At 36.7% G+C, this 24,887-nt stretch overlaps 1 protein-coding gene across 24 annotated transcripts in view; it reads right to left on the bottom strand.

The window, feature by feature from the left end:
• The window catches only part of LOC124948732 (potassium/sodium hyperpolarization-activated cyclic nucleotide-gated channel 3), a 62,813-nt gene that overhangs the window by 1,732 nt on the left and 36,194 nt on the right, over window positions 1–24,887 (bottom strand). For 5 of the 24 annotated variants that reach the window (XM_047492781.1, XM_047492776.1, XM_047492777.1 and 2 more), the window contains 10 exons: window positions 19,288–19,451; window positions 18,347–18,483; window positions 18,081–18,224; window positions 4,954–5,421; window positions 4,573–4,875; window positions 4,350–4,496; window positions 4,065–4,182; window positions 3,626–3,914; window positions 2,077–2,212; window positions 1–1,957 (listed from right to left, as the gene is read on the bottom strand). The exon at window positions 1–1,957 is cut by the window's left edge and continues 1,732 nt beyond it. In XM_047492781.1, the coding sequence (XP_047348737.1) occupies window positions 1,811–1,957; window positions 2,077–2,212; window positions 3,626–3,914; window positions 4,065–4,182; window positions 4,350–4,496; window positions 4,573–4,875; window positions 4,954–5,421; window positions 18,081–18,224; window positions 18,347–18,483; window positions 19,288–19,451 (2,053 nt within the window). In that variant the 3' untranslated portion in view covers window positions 1–1,810. Of the gene's footprint in view, window positions 1,958–2,076; window positions 2,213–3,625; window positions 3,915–4,064; window positions 4,183–4,349; window positions 4,497–4,572; window positions 4,880–4,953; window positions 5,422–10,123; window positions 10,232–10,545; window positions 11,931–11,987; window positions 12,126–15,383; window positions 15,589–18,080; window positions 18,225–18,346; window positions 18,484–19,287; window positions 19,452–24,887 lie in introns of those variants that run through there. The other 19 variants (XM_047492783.1, XM_047492785.1, XM_047492786.1 and 16 more) reach the window with 19 other exon arrangements.

Genomic DNA, 24,887 nt, shown 5'->3' with positions numbered 1-24,887 from the left:
TCAATGTGGACGTTTGGTGTTGTTTAACTCTTCTTCTTTTTTTTTTTTTTTTCTTTTTCTTTTTTGACCAGAAATGTCGTTATCTTTGCGTGGACGTCTTATTTGAAATTCTTCTTCTTCTTTTTTCTCCTTATTGTTAGAAATATACCGTTCGGCAATTGATCCTGTTTTTCCAGATTGACGTTTCCCGACAATGTCACTTCGATGTGGACGTGCGACTTAAGCCCTTAAGGATAAAACACGTTCGCAAACTTATCGATAGTATTTCTCGTATCACGAGTATTAATTATTCTCTTGTGTTTTATTTTTTTTTTTGTTGTTTTTTTTTTCTGTTAGTTTGTTTGTTTGTTTGTTTGTTTGTTTGTTTGTTTATTAATTTTATGTTACCTCTTGCCTTAAGAAATAGTGAATTCTAATATTGTTCGTTTACACTCTTTCTCTCCTAAAGTGCGAAACGGCAAATTACAAAATCACAGAGAATTACGCGTCGTTATACTATTTTTACCAGGGTAATACCTACTTTCACAATGGACTATAATATATTTTCTACAAACTTCTAGGCCTGCTGTTTTCGTCTAACGAGATCTTCATCCTTTGTCGGGTCGTCGCGTAGCGCTATAGGGGCGCACGTTTGTAAAGATGCCAATAGATGATATCGATGAAGAAGCTCGCGGCACAGACTCGGCTCCACGTTCTCCAAACGGCATACAACTCGCGAATCAATAGTCCTACTTCTTCTGTGAATTCGTAGACTTGGTGATGGTCAGCTTAGAAAGTAGCCTCGTTCTATTATCTTTTCCAAGCCAATCGAACATTTTGTCTCCGATAATTTCACCCTCGCGAACGACTTTTTCAAATCAGAAAAGCTTACGAGAGAAAGTATATCTAAATCAATCATAAATATATATATATATATATATATATATATATATATATATATATATATATATATATATGTTGTCGTTAATTCCTGTCGCGCTGGAGTCTGTAATGACAAGTGGCCTAAATTGGAAACTGCAAAAGAATGAATGTACTTTTCGAATTTCTTTGAACGTTGATCATATCATGCGTCAAAAGTACGTTTATCATTTCGCACAGTAAATATATTTACAGCTCTATTCGTGAATTTTTACAAGTATGATAGGAAAATTTAAACGCACCTTTGATCGTTAACTTTTAATCTCTATCGTCGCTATCGTAAACGTGTCACATTTCATATTCTTTTTTCTTCTTTTGAAATTTCAAAAATTAGCTTTATTCTTTTCTAGTCATATCTACGTTATTGCAATAGGGTCCTTTGATAAGGTAAGAAATAATGAAAGATCACAAAGTAAAATAATAGAATATACTATATGTGTATATATATATATGTGTATGTATATATGTATATATATATACAGAGAGAAAGAGAGAGAGAGATAGAGAGAGAGAGAGAAATGTGTATAGGCGCGCGTCGCTGCGATTAGGGCAACGACGGAGACAAAGTCACAGAAGAAGTCGACGAGTCTAAAATGACGGAAAGGCGGTCGATGTCGCTGTTGGAGTTTTGGGTCTTATCTCCTCTTTGACAGTTTTATGGACAAATACTGGACGAAAGAATAAAATAGAAGAAGGCGCTATAAACCGATCGCTAAAACGACTATTGGCATGGCGTATCACTACGTGTAGACCGTTTTCACCTAATCGTAAAGAGATATCGTCCAGTCATCGGCACATAAACTGATATCGTCTTTGAATAGCGCAGGAAAAAGACCCAGTGTCTAGCGAGGAGCCATTAATATCTCTCCGTGTGCTAGTATAACGAGTGTCGTCATTGATACGAATCCTTGTGGAAAGTATCGCTCTTGTGGAAGATCCTACGTCCCTCTCTCGTAAGTTCTTGACTCGCAAAATTGTTCTCGGACTTTGGCCTCGGTAGGAGACACGTTGGCATCGTTCGAAGTTCCATGCTATGCACCTGAAGAAAAATAGGGTTGCGATATCGCCGCTAGGATCGTTTCTAAGAGTAATGGTAGCACTTTCCCCTACATAGGTACATACATACATGTATGATACCTCAAGTAATATAATATTTACCGATTCTTCGCTGGCACTGGCATGCGCCGCCTGTTCAGCGAGCGCGTTCACCACCGCATTTATCGTTTTTGATTCGCTGCCAAGATCCTCCTCCCGGTGCGCGACCAAGTTAGGATTCTTACCGATTTTGTTTAACCTATAAGGAGAAGCATAATTAAGCGTAGGGAATGTCGCACATCGCACAACCATTGATAATTCACATTTGCTTACCAAACGTTTAGCTGAACAGGTCTTTGTTCTGTGACGCTATATAAAATTATGACTTACGTGCAATTAGCACTTATCAAATAGCTTACTTGCACCGCTAAACGTTTCAATATGACATATAAAACTGGATAAATAAAAATCCAACTAGTTTTGTAACAGTCTCCACGGGATATCGACAATCGATTTTATACGATCGATAACGTTATATGCCATTATCGACAATGTATTTCGAAATATATTATCCCGGATAACGTCGAGCCTCCCGTGGAGAACTGTCGCACAACCAAAAGTGCAACTGATTTATAACGTATGTTGCGAGAAATTATGAATACAACATTACCATGTAGTGAATGTGTCGAGAGTGTAGAAGTATTTTGTTTTGATTATTCAATGCTTTTTTTTTTTTTTGTTTTTTCCTTTTTCCTTCTCCCTTCTTTTCTTCTTCATTATTTTTTCTTTCTTTTCTTTTTTGTCTTTTATTTTTTGTTTTTCTTTGTTTTCCTTTATTTTAGAGAACAATCGAAGGTATTCTTCGACATCATATATATATATATATATATATATATATATATATATATATATATATATATATGTATATATGTCGCGTAAAGTTCGAATAACGTAATTAACGTTAATAATAATGTAATATCGCGAAAAAGTCTGTTCGTTCCGCGAATACTCATTGAACTCTCTCAACTCATTTTAATTGTATACGTCAAAGTTAGTGCGCTTTTTCGTTATTAATCGATCACAAATCCACCCACCCCCCTTTTTTTTTTGCACTGTCTCTTTACAATCAATCGAACAAATAGATTTGCGCGAATTATTTAATGTAAACGATATACAGCGTATTGGAGAAATAGCATTAATTGATAATGTGTATATCGTAAAGTTTTCAGTGTTTTGTGTAAATAAGAAGCAATCGCGTTCGGTACAGCACATACGAAATTTAAATAGTAAAAGTAAACGACTAACGAAAATATATAGAGAAAGCAAAAGTAAAATAAAGAGAGCAAAAGATAAATAGATATAGGGGCAGATAGATAGATAGACAGAGAATGGTAGTCAAGGTAAAAAAATCTTCGAGGTCGAAAAGAACGACGAGAAAGAAAGAGATATAAAAAAAAGAAATAAATAAATAAATAAATAAAAAGGAAAGAGAAAAATCAACCGTGAAAAGCTGTACGCATATATGAGAAAAACGATTATGATTCGAACGGTAAACGATGAAATAGTATTACTGATTGAATTGGACAGTACATAATGTTCGAAAAGAAAGTAGTGAAAGTGGGATTGATGATTGACACCTATTAGCACACCAACTCGATAGAACAAACCTAACCAAAGTTTATACCTCTCGGCGGCAACGCTCTCCATGGTTCTACGCATAAGTGGATACTGATCCAATACGGCGTTGAAATGATCCACCGAGAGGCTGAAGAGATTGCAATAGGTCTCCGCCCTGACTGAGGCCACTCTCCTTGCGTTCGTCAGCAAACAAATTTCGCCAAAGTAAGAACCATCCGACAAGGAAGTCGCCACTTCGCCATTCGCCATAACTATATCGACAATGCCCTCCTGTATGAAGTACATTTTCGAGCCGATGGTACCTTCCTTTATAATGATGTCACCTAAAAAAAAAAGAGAGAGAAAAAAAAAAAAAAAAAGAAAACGGAAAAGAAGAGAAAAAAATGTCACGATGAAATATCCTTCGTTTGTTCGCGGTTGTGGTTGATACGTGAGAGACGGTCATGGTCGTAGTTCGAATAGTCGATCGATACCTGGTTGGAAGACCTCGTATCTCAATTTGGTGACCACATCCGAGACGAAGTTCGAATCGGCGTTTGCAAAAAATGGCACGGAGGCGACGAGCGATCTGCAGTTGTAGTTTATTACATCCTAGTCGATGAGAATGCATACGTGTTAATAAATTGTTATTATTCACTTTATATATCTCTACGTCTACGTCGCGTAGATATATTTCATAAGGAAATATATATAGTGACTACGCGGATATATTTTATGGGCCAATAGGAAAGGAAAGAATAAGAAAACAGTTTTCGTACTTCTCTTAGCTTCTCCGACAGTTCGCCAAGTATTAATTCCTCGTCGAAAAATTTCCCTTGGTATCGGTGTTCGAAGTATTCGGTTATTCTCTGTCTCATTTCCCGCGGTAGTTTGCGATAGGCCATATATTCTTCCACTTGTTTCACCTATATGAAAGAAAGAAAATGAGTTCGAAGCGCCCATTTTGATAATCGTTAAAACGGATTCGAACGACCTAATTACCTTTTCGCGGTATTGTCTTCTCGAGGAATCGAGAGACTGAATGAGATTCGTCGCGTGTCCCAGAAATAGCGCGTAACAAGTAGCACCGCTGATCATACTGAGCATCGTAAGCCACATGTCCGTTAACGATTGCGGAGGGAATCTGCCGTAACCTATGCACAACATATGCGACATCGCTTTGAAGAGGGCCCAGGAATATTGCTCGAGCCAAAACGAGTCCTGCAAAAGTTTTCCTTCGAGTATTCCAGGCAACTCGACTCTGTATTGCCTACTCACGTCATTTTTTATTTGCATTTGATCGGTCTACCTTGGATATAATTATCTTGGATATTTGAATAAATAAATATATGGAAGGATAGAATTCATCCTAGAACGACTCACTTGCAATTCGTTAATGGCGACCCACGAATTACTGGGGAATCCTTGAAGCATGGGTACCAGAAATTGCAAACAGCCACTCCAGTGGCCGATCAGTAGCATCATGCAGATCAGGTTAAAAATCCGCATAAACACCGACGCCATATTCAGGAACTGCCAACAACAACGATAAAGCTTTATTCTCGTGCCGATTCGTGCACGTAGAAAAGTTGTCAGGCTTCTTTTTTCTGTTTCTTTTTTTTTTCTTTTTTTTCTTTTTTTTTCTTTTTTTCTTTTTTTCTTTTTTTTCTTTTTTTTTTTCTTTTCTTTTCTTTTCTTGTAGTCAAGACTTTTCTCATCGATACGAAGCTCCTTTCTCTTGCGTAGTGTACAGCAAACAAGCGAGTGTTGCACGTAGAACGTCTCAGGATTGGAATTTATTCGAATACGTGTTTTTTTGTTGTTGTTGTTGTTGTTGTTGTTTTTTCTTCTCTATTATTTCATTCATATTGATCAATGTGAAAAAAGGTAGGAAATAAATTCTACGTGAAAAATTAGTCATTAAGGTCCGACAAAAGGCTTTGAAAGTTCGACGTTGAAGACGATACTCTAGGATGTATTGGAAACGATTCGTCAGACCTTAATGGCATCGATTCGAGGCAAAAAGTACATCTTTTTCTATGTTTGAAGAATTTTTCGCTGCACGCCCTATCGACATTTTTTGTTTTCTCGTTAAAAATAAAAGCATGCTACATTAAAAGATACGCATCACGTGGCACACAAGAGAATAATTCAACTAACACGTTGATAATAATAATAATAATTTCTTCTACTAATGCTCTCTAACAAAACAATATCAATCATTTGCAATGTTTGCTCAAGATTCTCAGACCGCTTATGCGCCCGATTACGATCGACACGATCTTCCTTGTAAATACATATGCATGTGTGTGTGTGTGTGTGTGTGTGTGTGTGTGTGTGTGCACGTGTGTGTGTGTGTGTGTGTCTTTCGACGAGCATCGCTAGCTCGATACAAGAATTGGCTAGTTACTAACGTAATAATAAATATGTAAGCTAGGAAAGCGCAGAGATCGTAGATCATTAAGCTCTCCGTTCTCATTCGAACGAGTAACGGGGAGTATTAATATGACGACACATTAAAAAGCATAACGGATAATGAATAATGTCAAAGGGGAGAAACAAAATAGAAATAAAAAACGTCCAGTCGCAAAATCATAGATCAGTATCAAAGCTTATTGTAATGCAAAACAAATAATTCATATCAAGCAAATAATACAAATATACGATCTACTTATCGTACGTTCTTTTATATCGAATCGATGAATCAACGAGACCCTGTATAGTTTGTTTATTTATTTATTTTTTTTTCTTTTTCTTTTCTTTTCTGTTCCAGCGTGACTGTGAATCGATCGATGTGAAAGAAAGGCGCTTCGTTGAAAAGAAAAATCGTAATCCGTTTCGTCTATCGCGAGTGAAAAAGCTGCCCGTACGCGATAGATCTCCGAGAGACAGAGAGAACTCTCTGCGCTTTGTAAATAACATACATAAAAAGCTTTTTTAATCCATCCACGTAGCGTTCACGTTAATTTCTCGGTATGTCGTTAATTAACGTTTCGTGTTACGTGGGTAGGAACCATCGAGGAGGACTTCGCGTCTAGGGCTGACGTAACTACAGAGTATCGTTACGGATAAAGACGAATTGCTTTTTATCAATCGAGTTCTATGTAAGTACGTCTCGGAGTGTCGCTCTCTTTGTCCGTCGTAAATATTTTTCATATTTATTAGATGTACATCTCGATAATACATATTATATATATGTATATATAATTTTTTTTTTTTTGACAATACGCGATCAGAAAAAATTGAAATTTATCGAAGAGAACGAACATTTGCGACACTCCCCTCTTCCTCCTTATCCCGTCTGGCTATTATCTATCGCTATATTAACAAAATCGACTTTAGCTACGTAAATGGCGAAGAATCAAGCTCGTTAATACGGAACCGGCGATATCTCGTAGCGGGATCAAGCGCACTGGTCTGACAATCTATAATGCGACAAAAACGATTACGATTACTTGCTAATGTCTATTGGGCATCGTGGTAATAAGTCCATGGCTGATAGTCAACGTATTGTCGTTACGCCTACGGGTACGGGTAGTAAAAAACAGGGTGATAGAAACTTACACTTCTAAGTCACAAATACTTCCATACATTACCTGCTCTACGGAACACAATAAACAACGTAAGTACATATACCATACGTTGTATTTATTAGTAGTCACGCTCACCATCTATACACGTACATATATACATATATATATATGCGTTTTTTTTTTCTTTTGTTTTTATCTGTTTTATATCTTTACTCCACATTCTTGTAATTCCGTAATATTTATTCTCGATGATGGTGGTAGAAAACTAACAAAGAGAAAAAAAAAAGAAAAGAAAGAAATATACGTTTAACATATAGGTACATGTACGTACGCGCGGGCGCACACGAAATTACATATCATATATATACATATATATATGCGTGTATGTGTGTATATATATATATATATATATATAACTCACGTCTCTCTCTCTATACGTATATATATATATATATATATATATATATATATATATATATATTACATATGTATCGTAACTCAACATCAACCTTCTTTTCTACTAGACAATCACAAGTTCTGTAAAGGTGAAAGCGTCTGTTTATTCACGATAATACGTCAAATAAACGATTATCGTTCTGATGGTCAGTATTGTATATAGTAATAACGCTGGCATGTAATATGGCAACAACATACACAAACGAACGAAAGGTACGCAACGAATTAAAAAATACAACGAGAAAACGACCAACAAAGAATTTATTTGCGGGATTGGAGTAGGGATGAGGGGGTGGAGGCTACGTGCCGTCCGTCCTGGACAGTTTAAGCAACGAGAAGAAAATATATAAAAAAAAAAAAAAAAAAAAGAAGAAAAAGAAAAGAAGAAAAAGAAAATAAAGAAGAGGGAAAATCGGATGGAGCGAGATAAAAAGAAAGGAAGAAAATAAAAAGAAATGAAAAAGAAGCAGAAAGAATGATGGCGGATTAGAAAAAAAAGAAAAAGAGAAAGAATAGAGGAAAGAGGAAAGAGTATAAGAGAGAGAAAGAGAGAGATAGAGAGAAAGAGAGAGAAAGAGAAAAAGATAGGAAGAGAGAGAGAGAGAGAGAGAGAGAGAGAGAGAGAGAGAGAGAGAGAGATAAAAGGAGCAGAGAAGAGAGAGAGAGAGAAACAAAGGTGAAAAGAAAAATTGGACAAACAGTCGATTTAAAATGATAATCAATAAAGCGCGAAAAGCCAGGCTTGAAAGCGAGAAAAGCGTTATTTCTTTTTGTCGTCTGTTTTTTTTTTTTTTCCTTTTTTTTTGTTCTTTTTATCGTTTTTCAATTAAAAAAAGGCATACAGAGAGAGACAGCAATTCGTATTACAAGAAGGATTATATCAATAAAATGCGATTTTCTTATGCCGATAAAGCAGTCGAGAGGAAAAAAAGGAAAAGGTTCTTCCTGGAAGACGATGAGGGACCGTGAGTGGGAGAGGAGGGAGAAAAGGAGGAATCGTTCGCAGAGCAGCGGCAGGGGTAGCAAGCTCTCTACTTTCAAACATTGCGCCCTAATTCAGATTTTCTTTCCTTTCCATGATATCCATTCTTATTTTTTTTTTTTTCAGGTTCTCTCTCCTCTAATAACGATAATATAACGATACGCCTCGCATATGTATGTATGTAGATAGATAGATATCTATGTATATATGTATGTATGTATTTATGTAAAAGGCATTGTATATGCGCGATTTGCAAGAAAGCGACAGAGAAGGGACGCCCAATCACGTGCACTCGTTATTAAGGATCGTGCACACCGTCTAGCGATCAAAAGCATTTTGAAGAAAGTGCCTTGATTGGTGGAAAGGATGTGTGGGATTTGGAGCGATAGGAAGATTCGTAGAAGTTTTTTCGACTTATGATCGATCGAGAGAGATTTGGTTTGGCCCATAGGATGGGGTAAAGGAGAAAGAAAGAGAGAGACAGAGAGAGAGAGAAGGGACGCGTAACTTTCGACGATCGACGTGGAAGGATATCATTGGTCAACCGGACACCTGAATGAAATAAATCAAAAAAGAAAAGTGAAGACGTTTGTGGTGACCTAAGGGATGAGGATGGAAGGTTGAGGATAATATTTAAGGATAAATTCGAGCTTAGAACGAATCTCGAAAATCACACACATATTTGCTCATCGTCAAGCTCGTCGTTTGGATTCGTTGTGTCGCCGTCATCGTCGCTACGTCTAAACTCAAAAGACAAAATTGCTTATCTACTCGCGCGCATTAACGCGATCGGTCGTACAGAGGTATATAACTTTCTCATCGCTAGGCGGGTGCCGATGGTGAGTGTAATACAAAGCATGGCCTATATTTGCTGCGGGTAATATGTAATGTATAATGCGGCGGAAAGTAAAAGCGAATGTTTGTAAGTATAAACCAACGAGCCAATCAGCGTACAGCTCCGCCATTACCTCCGTAACCAACGTTCCTAATTTGCAAGGAATCGATAGACCGAAGATTGGCGTAAATTTCGAACGGTCAAAGTACAATATAACAGAGCAGATAACTTTATGGCTCTCTTCTTGTACTTTTTCTCGATAGCTGCTGCTTTTGGTTGGGCAGCAAAGAAATGAGAATTTATCGAAAGAAAGAAAGAACGAAAGAACGAAAGAACGAAAGAAAGAAAGAAAGAAAGAAAGAAAGAAAGAAAGAAAGAAAGAAAAAGAGAGAGAAAAAAAAACAAAAAGGAAAATTGAAAAAGAGATTTTGCGCCATATTTGCGTGACGCCATCGTTTCGAAAGACAAGAGAATTGGTTCGAGGCGGGAACGATTGCAGTAAAGCTAACTCGCTTATCCTGTTCATTCGCCAGTCTCGACGTAACTCGACGTAACTCGACGTAAATCTATATGTATATATGTATGTATCCACGTAGAATACATAAACGTAACGTCGATTGATAAAATAACGAAAGCGAACACATCGTTCTATCGACTCTCATGAAACTGGGTACGGGAATTAATCTGAGGTCGATTCGCGAACGAATCGAATGGACTCGAGCTCGCGCATTCTTTAGGGCGAGTTACCTTAAAAATAAGGTCGCTTTTGCTGAAACCGGACTTCTTTTTACTCATATTGTCAGAACTTAGGCGCCCCCTCCGCTCAGTGCGTTTTTTTTGTAGGTTCTGCAATATCTAGAAACAAAAGAAAGCCGGGACATAGCAAGACATAGTAAGTAAAGGACAGGTAATAGAAGTTTATATAGAAAAAGAAGAAGAGAGTGTATAGAGAAAGAGAGATAGAGAGATAGATAGATAGATAGATAGATAAATTAGAAAGATAAGTATAATTAGAAGAGAGAGAGAAAGAGAGAGAGAGAGAGAGAGAGAGAGAGAGAGAGAGAGAAGGTAACAAGAGAAAAGAAGAGAAGAAAAGAGAAGAGAAGAGAAGAAAGTCAGAAAGTAAGAAGGAAAGAACTCGACGTGGATAAAGAGATCGGGTGTATTAGTATCGAAAGACATTTTGTTTTTTTTTTCTTTTTTTTCTTTTTTTTTCTTTTTTCTTTTTTTTCTGTAAGACAAAGTGGAAGGCAAAGATGGAAGAAAACAAGTGGAGCAAATTTATAGACAAAGGAACGTATCCCTTCTGTTTTTCTTTTTTTTTTTTATTTTTCCTTTTTTTTTTTTTCCATTCACATTGAAGAAAAAGAAATTTCCATGTATTTAAGTAGATGTAAGATCGAATGTAAAAGAGCACGTGAGTGGCTCGTGATAAATACTACGGATAGAAATTTGGAAATTAATTATTCTTTTTCTTTTATACTAGGATTATCCCTTCGTCATTAATTTTTCTTTGTCTTTTTTCCTTTTTTTTTGTGTTTTTTTTGTCTTTTTTTTTTTTTTTTTTTCTTTTCGTTTTCTTGTTATCCACAAATATCCGTCGCTAGGCAAAGCGCTGGAAGCACCCGATAATTATTTAAACGTGGCCGAAGCCAATGAAATTTAATTATCTTGCTCGATTCGTCGTACGATACGATCGATATAGGGAGGGAAAATTGATAAAAGCTCCATACTCTTCTCATACACTGCTGCAGCCTTAAAACGCATAGAAAAATATAAAATTGAAGTTGGAACGGTGATGGTATCGTCGCCGTTACGTTTTCGCTTCTTCTCGTCTCTCTAAATCTAGATCTCTTTTTTTCTCTTCGCTTACTATCAATTAATCCGATCGGTCGACATCACCGATCCCGCTTATGGCAGATGCGTGTCGGACGAAGGATGGGCGTATGATGGATCTTCGAGCAAAAACAATAGTTTCTGGCGAGTGGATAAGAATGGATGGTACAAGTTGACCGTAGTGAGAAAAAGAGAGAGATAGAGAAAAATTGATGATTTACAGCATTAATAATCAAGAATCAATAAGCCATTCGTTAGTAAAAAAAAGCTTTCTCGATTTAGCAGACGCGCAAGCGTTAAAGCCACGATTCTTTATTAAAGCCTGGATTATGCTTCGATGAGTTAGTAATAAGAATATAATTATAGCAAAAAACACAACAATATTTCCGCTTGACCATCGTTAGGATTCTCTCAACGGAGAGAAAAAGAAAATGGAATAAAAAAGAAAAAAAAAAAGAAAAAAAAAGAAGAAGAAGAAAAAATAAATGAACAACAAAAAAAAAAAAAAAAAAGAAAAAAGAAAGAAAAAAAAAGGCTTGACGTATCCTCGCTCGACTTTTCTCTATTCCGTGTCTTCTCTTTTATGGTACATTCGATTGACGAATACTCGATCGATGATATTTCAATGACGTGAAAAAAACAAATAAATAATATAAAATTCAGATTGAAGAGTCCACTCGCCCATGACGACACTGTTGATGAATATACGAGGAGGAAACTATAAAATAATAAAGAAAAATGATTTAGAGAAAAGTAAATTACTTGAGAAACTTACTGTCTTAAATCATTGGATTGACGCTTTTGGTCAACTTGTACGTTGCGAATCTCGTTATTAGATTCGTATAGAAAACGTTATCATAGTTTTCTACGTATGTAGATCTTGGCTGCGAGATTGGAAAGTCGTCGCGCGCAACTGTGTGCGCGGATCGTTGCATAAAAATAAAATGGATACACGCACATACACATACATATATGTGTATACATGCGTGGTGGACATATGGACAAACGTGCAATGTGTTTATATACGTGTTTCCTCTTAGTTTTAGCGTTAGAGAGCGTACACAACACACGCACACACGTGCACGCGCACGCGCACGCATACACGAACACGCAAACGAGGTAGACGCACACACAGACACATCGTTTCTGGCGATGTTAATATGTGTGTGCGTGTAACGATCTTAAAGGGACCGAATGCTATTAATCATCGTCTATGTGATCTGTCATTTTTTCGCATCGCCCGTGAGTTATCGCCTTTTAATGTTCGCGCCTTTGAGCGTCCATTTGATGCGCTTGTTTTAACACTCGGTTCGATGAGCAAGCAACAAATTGCACTTGTAACCGTAATACTACTACCTCGTAATACTTATCTTCTTCACGCGCGCGCGTTTACTAGAATAACTCATGCGAATTTCAAAAAAAAAAGTTGCATAAACAGTGACGAATATATATAGGATATATATATATATATATATACATATATATATATGTACGTATATATATATATATATATATATCGAATTCACGATCTATGAAATAAACAATTTACAACTAAATATATGTAATATTTATATAGATCTCTAACCTTCTTCTACACGTAAGTAATTAAGTACCTATTGTACTGTATCGTAAAGTAAAAGGAGAGCTAACGATTATTTTGTAAAATTGGATATGACGTCTAGCATAACACGTACAGGAGAGACAGATATATGGGATTATATGTCTTTTTTATTGTTGGGCTATGAAAGAAGAAAAGACATTGAAAGGACAGACGGACACACGATCGTTTCATTTTCTCCCGAGGAAAAAGATAATCGGGGAAAGATACGAGAAGAGTAAGGAGAGAATAAGGAAGAATAAAGAAAAAAGAAAAAAAGAAAAAAAAGAGGAGAGAGAGAACAAAAATGCTATGCACGTCAGCCTAAGAGGAAAAATAGGAAAAATCGAAGAACGCGTATTTTGTTTTCTCCGTGTCTTGGCGAAAGGAAAATTGTGCGAACGGAAACATATGATATATATATACATATATATATATATATACATATATATATATATAATGAGAAATTTTCTTGTTTTCTATCTCAGGCATCTAAAAACACGAAGGAAAACAGCAAGCAACGGGTCAAAACGTAACTCGGAAATCAGCCATATGGCTCGAACGGCATTGGATCGGATCGGAAAGTCGAGTGACGTGATATGGAGAATGTGTGAGAGTAGAGAGAGAGAGAGACAGACAGAGAGAGAGAGAAAGGGAAGGAAAGACGAAAAGGACAGATGGAAGAGAAGGTAAAGAAACGAAAAAGAGAGATATAGAGAGATAATGAATGGAAATGGGGACACACACACTGAACACGGGCACATTGCCAAAAAATCTCGGGCAAATAGGATTAATATACACCTAACACACACACCAATCACACACAGCACAGGCAGACCTACGGTCAGACCAATCAACTTTCTTGTCTCTTTAGAGTAACCCGTGTCGAATACCATACGGATTGAGGAGCCAGAATATAAGCCATTGTCTTTCTCCTTTTGTTCGGATTCTTTTCTCTCATCGCTTCCTTCGTTATTAGAGCCGAGATAACGCGTCTCGTCGTCTGTCTCTAAGCGGTGTCATCGCGATTACCTTTTCTTTTTCTCTTTCTCTTTCTCTTTCTCTCTCTTTCTCTCTCTCTCTCTCTCTCTCTCTTTCTTTCTATCTATCTATCTATCTATCTATCTATCTCTGTCTTTTTTCTTCTCTTTTTCCTTTTTTTTTCTTCCACGCGATTCTCGATTATTATTCCTGATTATCACCGTCCTCTATATTTATGTACATATATCTCTTTCTTCATCTCTGTATATATATATATATACATATATATATATATATAGATATGTATCGTTCTTCCTATCTTTTTTATCTATCTCTTCCTTTTTGCTTCTTAACATCGCTAACATCATAATATATCGAGAAGAATAGCCATCGCGCGATTCGATCCGTATATGCATTTACTATGAGATACAAAAAACACATGCACACGTATCTATGTCACGTGGATGCCCCTTGCAGGAAAAAGAAAAAAAAAAAAAAAAGAAAAGAAAGAAAGAAAGAAACAAAAAAAAAAAAAAAAGGAAGAAACAACGAAAGACTCAAGATTCCTTGTCGAATTTAATTCGTCTTAAAATGCACATGCTTCACGTTTATCATCGCTTGTCGCGCAAGTAAGTCAATGTGAAATTATTCAGGCTTAAAATAAGGATACACGGTGGTAATCAAGATCGTAAACGATTAAGAATTATTATAAGGCGGATCGTCATGGAATTCGTCATTTTCCTTAAATATCACAGATGTGTCAAGCTAATGGTCGACCTTGATTCGCCGGTATTCGGCAGGGTTTACCCCGTATTAACTATTTCAATTCAAAACTCGAATGTATGCCTAGCAAGAAACGTAAATTTTAAGAAAAATATTCGTAGAAAAGTCAGATCAAACGTCATACCAAAACCGTTCTCAGGGATTTTCAACAAAGGAACTAGCTCTAGTCGTGTTAAACATCGACACAGTACGTTGGAATACATGGTTCTCGATCGTCTTTAAGCCAAACACATCCAATTTTTTTAATTTTCTTTTCGAAACAATAGACGCCTTATCCTTTCGACAAGTCAGGAATAGATTAGGAAATTTAATGAGCTTCAAGAGAAAGAGAAAAGAAAAAGAAGAACACTTCAAGTTGGATGTGTCGTAGCTAAAGGCGTCTTAATACCGAAATTCGAAAGAACACACGGCAAACTAATTGTTTATGCATATACCCCTATTAGGGAGAAGAAACGAACTGAAAAGCAAAACACGACAATATTAAACAATGGCAATCGTAACGTTAAAAAGTAACAGGTGAAGAGGGCTTTGAATAACGATATGGTAACGATAATAATAATAGGAACGAAACGATAATAATCAACGATAACAAAGGTTGTAATAATAACGATCTAGCAAAATATACATTATATATATATGTGTATACATATATATATGTATATATGTATATATATATATACACACATATATGTATATGCATACATATATTTATATGCAAATACGAATATAAATATATGCATATATATATATATATATATATATATATATATATATTTATACGTAGAAACATTAAGTTTGAAGTTAACGAACGCTTGAATCAAGAAAGGGCATTTGGCCTTGGTTTCGGGATTACTAGGCAGGCACACCTTGCTGGTTCGGTCTGGTTGGGGCGGTGTCGCCCGACGCTCGTAGTGCCTCTCCGGCTGTTGATAAAGGGGGATCTGCAAACCCATTCGGAAACGTGTTCTCGCAATGCGCCTAGGAGTAGGACGACTTGTATAATTGTTCTCGTTATCTGGTTTCGACGTGTATGTGCGTGCGTGTAAGAGACAGAGGAATATTTCGAGCTTCTTTCTTTTCTTTGCTTCTTACTGGATGGCGGGGGAGTTACTTTCATTTTTTTCTATTTTTTTTTTTTTTTCCTTTTTTTCTTTTCTGTGTCTTTTTTTTTTTTTTGTACGCGCGAATCGTAGATATGGCAAATAATATTTTAATATATACATATGTCGATAAACTCGTTGTACGTATGCGAATCAATGACGATAAGGGTTATGCCGATTGGCGGTCTTTTTCTTGAAAAAAAAAAAAAAAAAAAAAAAAAAAAAAAAAAAAAAAAAAAAAAAAAAAAAAAAAAAAAAAATAAATAAATAGATAACTAAATAAATAAATAATTAAATAAAAATAAAAAAAAAAAAAAATAATTAAGAACGTTCGATCTATTTCGAAAATGATTACTGATTCTATGTCGTTTGCCTTTGATCCTTATATTTCGCTATTGTCAAACTTTTTGATAATTTTTTTCGACTCACCTAACATGTACTTATACTTTCTAAAAGCAGTACGTTTGTTAACTCTTATCGTGAAGTTCGCTTTTTTCATTTTTCTTTTTTTTTGTTTTCTTTTTCTCATTTTTTTCTTTTTTCTTTTTTTCTCTTTCCTTTTTTTTATTTCTCGTCGATCTATTTCAGCGTACTGTAGCCAACGGGTCGATAAAACGTTTACCTAATTCGAGGTAGGATAACGCGATATCTTATCTCGGTGAATTTTAGTGTCGAACAGAAGAGAAAAGAGAGGTAAAAGCAGAGGGGAGGCAATAGGATAATATAAAACGAAAGCGCAATAACATTTAGAATAAATAACAGACTGCTCCCCGATTCGACGAAAAGCCTGATTGATTCGTTGGTCTGTTCGCTGCGTCACGGTACACTCTACGGGCAGAACACAATAAGGAAAAACGTAAAATTCCATAAATATATCCTCCATTAATACGTATATATTAAATCGATCAACGATTTAGTAGTATGTTACACGATACCGCACGAATGTTTTTCACACGATCAATTATAAGATAAAAATTCTTTTTTTAACTTTATATATTTTCTTCCACGATATGATAAAGAGACGTTGAAATCTTTATCTATTATTGGATAATGTTAAGCTCCATAAAAACGGAACATGCTCTCTTCGTTTTTGCCTGCCGATCGTTTATCTACCAGGTTGGTAAAAACATGCCGCGCTTTTTCTTCTTCTTCTTTTTCTTCTTCTTCTTCTTCTTCTTATTATTATTATTACTCTTTTTTCTATTTCTTTTTCTGTTTTTTTTTTTTTTTTTTTTTTTTTTTTTTTTTTTTTTTATTTATTTATTTTTCTTTTTCAAACCTAAATCATATTATGATCGAATTGGAATTCGATGGATAAACTCAACGTTCATTGAATTTATTATCTAAAGAGCAATGTCAAAAAAAAAAAAAGAAAGATAATACGTTATATAAAAAAAAAAAAAAAAAAAAATAATAATAAAAAATAATATAAGATAATATTAAAATTTGGACGTTTTTGAGAAATCGACATTGTCCCTCACCAACCTGACGATATCGATCTCATTAACGTAATTCCTTATTCGGGCAAGGTGAATCCATTGGACCTTATATATGTATTATATTAGGTGAGATATATATATCGAAGAAACAATAATAATAATAATAATAATAATAATAGTAATAATAATAATAGTAATAATAATAATAACAATAATAATAATAATAATAACAAGAAAAGGATACTTATCGAAAGAGCTAAATGTACACGAGACCAACGGGTTCGCCTTGCATTTATCATTCATAATTATGCAAATTACCTGTTACCTTGTATCAGGTAAGGTCGCTCATAAATATTGGAATCTCGATCCAAATATAAGTTCGTTTTTCGAATAACAAATTAATAATGGCGATAAGATCTCGACAAAGAATTTCAAATATTCACGTCTGCGTGATAATTGAGGCAAACAAAGAAAAATAAATTAAAACGATCGAATTAGAGACAGAAATAATAATTTATATTATTATCGTAAATGAGAATTTACAAAGAAATAAATTTATCGACAAAATTTCTGTTCATATTAAAAAATTCCTGAAAATTTTAGTTTCTCTCTCTCTCTCTCTCTCTCTCTCTCTCGCTCTCTCTTTCTCTTTCTTAATCGTATTCTGTTCCCCTCTTCCCCTTCCTTTCTCCTTCTCTACTTCTATAAACGCGATGACGATTCTTTTCGTAATTGTCATTTCCGAGAAGTGGTAATGACGCAAACGGAGCACGAACTTTACCTTGGATCGAGTCACTTTTTATAATTGATAAATGGCGACATTTTGAGACGTTGACTTTATACAAGGGACATCTTATGTGTATATATATATATATATATATATATATATATATATATATATAAATAAATAAAAAAGTAAGTGATCGAGAAAAGATGCCATATATAATAATAAACGATAAAACACTCACATAGACCTCTTCCCATTGTGAGACATACCGCACCAGTCTTGACAAGCGTAGTAACCTAACGAGTGATAACAGTTTTGCAAGCCTGAGGATCCTGAGAGCACGTCCAGCATGCAGGATCTGGAAGGACTCACTGAAGTCCTGAAACTAAAAACCCCATCGATCGTGATCCTTCTTTTTTTCTTCCTTCGAAAATTCCTAATTCCGCACGTGCGAACGTAAAAGAGAAAGAGGGAGGGAAAGGAAATCAAAAATAGCCAATTACTTACTTGATTAAATATGAGGAAAATATAGTCTAGCGGTATGGATGAGATGAGGTCGAGAAAGAACCAAGTCCTGAGGTAGTGTTTTGCGATTAACTTGGGATCCAATATCACTTGTTCGGCGTTATCTTGCTGCATTATACCTGCATGACAAAAATAAAGAAGGAAATCGATTCACGTTATATTTTTCTCTATCTCTCTACGTTTTTCTTCCATACTCTTTTTTTTTTTTTTTTTCTTCTCCCTTAATTACACTCGAGTGAAAAATAAAAGCAATGACGTCGTGATCTCGATTTGAAAATCATAACGGAGCCTTTGATTGCGCGTACCCTACGAACAATTTAATTAGCCTTTGAGAGTAGTATCATCGTCGTTGTCGTCGGCATCGTCGTCGTCGTGATCGTCCGACGATGATAACCTCAACGAGATACGAAAACGCGGACTCTGACAATAATCTGGATCAAGAATTTATAACAATTGCGAATCGACGCCAAGCGCGTACACAGCTTGATGTGCACATACGTAACGTTTTCCATCGGTGTCAGGCTCGTGACCTAATTCCGCCCTTGTACCAACTCGAACGTGGTTCAAATTAATCCCTGTGCAATAACGAAATGTCAAGGAGTTGCTGTAGTTGGAATCAGTGACGTTCTCTCGACTTGCTAGACAATAACATCGTTGTATATTGCACTTAAGAGAACCATCCTCTTCCACCCTCCTCCCCCCCCCCCCATCCCGTTCAATTTGGCCCGAGCCGCAGGTGGCGCTTAAGACGATCCTCGTTCCTTTGCTTTTCTGGTCCCTTCGAGATATCGATAACTCTTTGACGTGCGAACTATCGCGATACGGACCATTCACGTGTAAATCATTGATAAAAGTCAAACTTCTTCGAGGGCAAAATTCGACACGTCGATATAACCATTAGGAGAAAGGATATTGGTACTTACCGGTCCTAAAGTTTACGACGATGTCTATGAGGAATATAGTGTCGGAAAGGCAGTTGAAGGCTATCCACCTAGTGCTTAGGTCGTCATTGAAAAAACTAATGGCAACTGGCAGAATTATCAAATTAGCAACCAGAAGGAGGAGCATGCAGAGGTCCCAGTAAAATCTGAAATCAGAGATAAGTATCGTTGGTGTCAGCGTTATTTCATTTCCCTTCATTTCGCAGTTATCTCGAGTAGCGAGCCAAGTTTGGATTAAGTCTGAAGAGGAAGGAAGTTAAAAAGAAGGCCGTGATCTTGTTGAGCGAGAGAGCGAGCGAGCGAGAGAGAGAGAGAGAGAGAGAGAGAGAGAGAGAGAGAGAGAGAGAAGAATTTCTCTTTCTCTTCTCTTTCGTGATAAAAGCCAATTTCTGAAAGTTCAGCTTTAATCAGTTCGATTCTGGTCCTACCGACAGCATTGGCCCACTTTTCCAACTAATAACGTTGCTACACCGGCACCAATATGAGTAGGTATATGTATGTACGTGCTCTTGGCGTGCTTGTTGGAAGACTCGATACATGGATGCCCTCGCATGTAATATTCGCAAACGAACAATGTTTTTCGGTTATGTCCTATCATCCGAATTCTACGGGGAGGATCTATTGCGGTTTTGATAATGAAGAGGCACAATAGGTGCATAAACGCGCACACACACGCGCGCGCACGCATACGTACACGTACGTATCTATATATGTATACGTACTAATTAATTCTGGAATTACATTTAAAATACAGAAGCACGGTAATAGTGTGTGCCTTTATGAAACACATCGAGAGGGTAAGACGAGTTTGTGCACGGCTTTTTTGTGCACTTGGAAGTACTCGAAACTTTGAGAGCTCCGTCAACTCGCTGAAGCCGACACACTCGTGAAATGAAGAGTGCGTGAGTTGATGCGTATAACGTTGGGGCACGTGCCCGACACCTCTTGCGTTCCAAATAAAAATATTCGCACGTACATGTGAATATGTATATTAATTAACGCTCTCGCTCTCTTTCACCGTCTCTTTTAATAAATAACGATGTCAGAGAACTCATCAAAATGAGAGAAGGAAAAGAAGAAGAAAAAAAGAAAAAGAACTGCGAGAGAAGAGAAGAAAATTATTCTAATCGTATTCGAAGGCGAACGCTCTGCTCGTATTCTTCTCGTGATATAAACTGACCTAAAAGCCCGAAAAGATTACGCCTAACCATAGAACGATACCTTACTTGAAATTTATGAGCCTCTCTAACGAGCACGCTTCCCTGGATGCTGTGACTACGACCCTTTCGGGAATTCCTGACAATTTATCGGCTTCGCAGCCTTCACGAATATACTTTTTTACTTTGCCTTGTCTCCTTTCTTTTCTTTTTTTTTCTCTTTTTTCTTCTCTCTTTTCCTTTTTTTTCCTTTTTTTTTCTTTCTTTTTTTTTAAACACACGTTTATTTTTACCATCTCATTAAATTTTACGCGCCTCTTCGACGAAAGGATCAACGTGCAATAAAAAAAGAAAAATCCCATACATCGTATTATATTTTTCATATTATCGATACTAGTATATCTAACGGTTGCACATTTATATAAATCGCAACGGAGTACAGAGACTCGATGAATTTTTTAGTATGCACTTTACCGAATGAGAATTCATACGCCCACTTGCGTACCTATATCTGGATGCCAGGAGATATATATATATATATATATATATATATATATATATATGTAATACCGAAAGAGATTATTTTAAGGGACGCCTTCTATTTTCGTACGTCTTTTATGTAAAGAAAAATATTGAAAACGATGCGAATCATGAGCGTTTTTATTATTATCATCGTGGATTAAAATTAAAAGCATAAATTATAATTTACGATTGAACGGTTTATAATGAGAGTAAACGAATAGGTAGGTACATTCTCGTATTCGTTTCGGATAATGCCCTAAGGAGACATCGAACCAGATAGCTAGTTTTGTTGAAGGCTGTCAACCGAACGTAGGCGTGCACTAACAAAGATTCGTTGATGAATTCAAAGATGAATTTGTATGTGCGCCTCCGTACGTACAACGTATGCCATTACATCGATTAGCAAGGATCACCATGAAACAGTGGCCGTACCACACTCGACTGCATACACGTGTACTCGAACAATACGCGGGGTCGTCCATTGTCTGACAGAGGATGCTGACATAACCAGAAGCACGACCATTAATTTTATAGACTCAACACGCGTGCTCTCGCGTAAGCAGTATCGTAGCCCGCAAGAATAAGCCGAAACTTTCGGTTTCCTTTTCTTTTCAACGATTTAAACTATTGACACGTCTATTTGGTTAAATCTTTACGATGGGATTTGATCGTTTATAATAAATAATCGGGTTAAAAACAAATTTAAAGATAAGAGAATATTTTTATGGGATATAGATCGACGCTACACGATGGTACTAGTCTCTTTGCGTGTTCGCTCGGACTTCTGCTAAACTCTATTATCGGATTATGAGGGTAATCCGATTAATTGGAAAAGACATTTAAACGGATAATGATAGGTACCTATCTATTTATCGAGAAGAAGAACGAAAAGCGTTAAGGAAGAAGATCGAATAAGATAGGAAAATCGCGTTCTATACGTAGACATATGTATATATATATATATATATATATATATATAGGTAATATTCAACGTGTGATAGCTCTGTTGGAACCGTGTAGTCGCTGTTGGCCTAGTATCAGCTGTAAGAATGATCTCAGAATAATCATCTGATTAAGCCAGAGGCTACTGTGTCAGTGCGGACACGTTGCCGAGTCGGTACGTGATCGTTCGCGTACTCCTGTGTTATGTGTACACACCTATTGTACACGTCGATGTTTCCCCTTGTGTCGAACGATCCGTCTATGTGTGTATACACGCACGCACGCACGCACGCACGCGCACACACACATATATGTATATATCATGAACGCGCGATCTCGATCTTCCCTCCTTTTAAAGAATCCAATTTTTTTCCTTTCTCGAACGTCCTTCGATTTTTCTATTAATTTTTATTAGAAAGAAAGATACGAAAAAGATTTGACCTTCTAAATCTTGTCAAATGGAGTCATCACGAGAACATTTCTCTTTCTCTCCCTCTCTCTCTCTCTCTCTCTCTCTCTCTCTCTCTTTCTCTAAAACGATAACAGAGATTGCCTTTAGATAGACGAGAACATATATGAGATGCGTTATACACGCGTCTCGTATCAACGTATGCATGTACGCGTGCTTCGTGTACCCGCGCATTCCCTCGGGTCAATTAAGACATCTAGTAGCTATTCTACTATGCCAGACAATGCTGCGGCCATATTAGGTACGATACGATGTTAACCGAATGTATACGTTTTACTTATCCGACTCCAATTGAATTTCGAAGGAAAGATTGATTTTCGAAAAAATGATTGTGAAAAAAAAATATCAATTGCCTCGGATAAATATAATGGAGTTAACGTTACGAGGGATGAAAAATGATGATCGCGGGGAGAAGATCGAGATCACTTTTCCTTATCAATTATTTCCTTTAATGGAAGTGTGCCATTTTCCTCGTGGTTTTGTCCATAACAAAAACTGGAAGGGAATTTAACGAGGCGCAATAACGAGCCATTTCGATCGGCTTCTCGTTAGACGTTACGAGCAAATGTACGTAGAAAAGAGATTCTAGTCTCTCTCTCTCTCTCTCTCTCTCTCTCTCTCGTACATTTCTGCACTACGTGAAAATAATCGTGCCTTTTTATTGTATCTCGTCGTATTCTTTCCGCTATTTGTCGCTCGCTCTCTCGCTCGCTCACTAGCTAGCTAGTTAACTAGCCAGCCAACCAGCCAGCCAGCCAGCCAGCCAGCCAGCCAGCTAACAATTTCATCGTAAAATTTCTTATTTTTTGTCGTAGAAAATAAAAGAGATAAACGTTTGACCATCGGGAAAAATTGTTTCGTCGTTCGCTCGACGCTTTTCCCGATCGAGAACTTTGCATCCAATCAAAGCCATCACGTGAACAGCTATTACATAAGAGGACTAAACGGGCTCTGCGCACGGGTTCGCGCAGCAGTAGGAAACCATAGTTTAAATTTGCAAACTACCTAATGATAGGGCAGACCCGAACAAGGCCTCTGCAATTTTCAACTGCCGGCTCTCTCTCTCTCTCTCTCTCTCTCTCTCTCTCTCGTTCTTTATGATCCAAGATTCGAGTAAAGGAAAAGAACGCGTTGATTGCGATCGATCATAAAATCATTCATCGAAAATATAGACGCTCGTAATGAATTTTAATCTCACGATTAAATCGTGAGCAATTTTGACAAATGCGCATTGATAAAAGCACGCGTTACATAAAACGTCGATTGAGGCGTAAGCACGTTTTATTTCCTCTTAACTCGTTTTCCCGAGATCCGGAGGTATTGCCTTACAGGCAGGAGAGATTCCAACAATTTAAAACGGAGTAATCCACATTCAGAGAATATTATACGGAGTATCAAGTGGATCCAATTTTGCGATGCTATTTAATACGGCTTCAAAACTTTCATGCGTCAGACGCCTTTAAATACAACATACCCGTAACAGTATATAAAGGGAGAACGTTAAAGACAGAAAAATTAACTGGAGTGAACTACGATGTCAATGTTGAATATATTACGACGACTATTAATAAAATACTTTCGGAAAAAAGATTTATCATCGTATGCGTTGACGGATTATTCTTTGAAAAAAGATAAATCGAAGAGAGAGAGGGGGGGGGGAGAGCAAGAAAGAAAGAAAGAAAGAAAGAAAGAAAGAAAGAAAGAAGCAAAGAGTTAGATTAAATATTCAGAAAGAAAAAGATAAAGGGTGGAAAGAAATATGATCGTACGAGATTACAAAACGATCCTTGTTGAATAATAAAAAGAGTCAGAGGAATATTTTAGCATAAACGCCGAGCTGACAAGACACAATACGATACGATAGGATAGTATAGGATACGATAAGATAGGATACGATGCGATGCGATGCGACACATACGTATTTATACGTACGTATGCGCGAGGAAGAAAAAGAGGTGGCTCCCAAGGTGGATCTTTATTCGCGGTAGTTGCCTATATAGCATGTTGACACACGCCGCTTAATGTAGTTCAATCGAGTCAAGCCGCAAACCTGAAGCGATACGATCGATCCCCGAGTAAGTTCCCGAGCTCGTTTCTCTTCTCTGATGGAGCCAACGCGTCTTGCTTGTACGTTCGCGTTCGCACAAATACACTACCAAACCTGGCACATTGTTGTTTGGCGCGCTTTTGCATACTGATTCACGATTAAACAGTTATTTCGATGCATGCAAACGTCGATAAACGAAAATACTGAATTTTCGCCTTGTTAGGGGTTCCTCTATTAAATTCAGAACGTTGCCTTAACGATCGTATAACTTTATTCCTTATTGAATTTTTCTCAGATAATTTTGATAAGTTTTCGCGAAACTAGAGAGAAAGAGAGAGAATGCCAGAGAGAACTAGCCAAAGTTTAAATTCGACTTTCTCTCTTTTGCGTTCGAGTAAGATATAATAAGATTTGTAAACGTTCTCGCAAGCCACTGCCTTTCGCG

Source organism: Vespa velutina, chromosome 4 (genome assembly GCF_912470025.1).
Source record: "Vespa velutina chromosome 4, iVesVel2.1, whole genome shotgun sequence".
Taxonomy (NCBI): Eukaryota; Metazoa; Arthropoda; class Insecta; order Hymenoptera; family Vespidae; genus Vespa; species Vespa velutina.
This window is presented reverse-complemented; position numbering and strand designations above follow the sequence as displayed.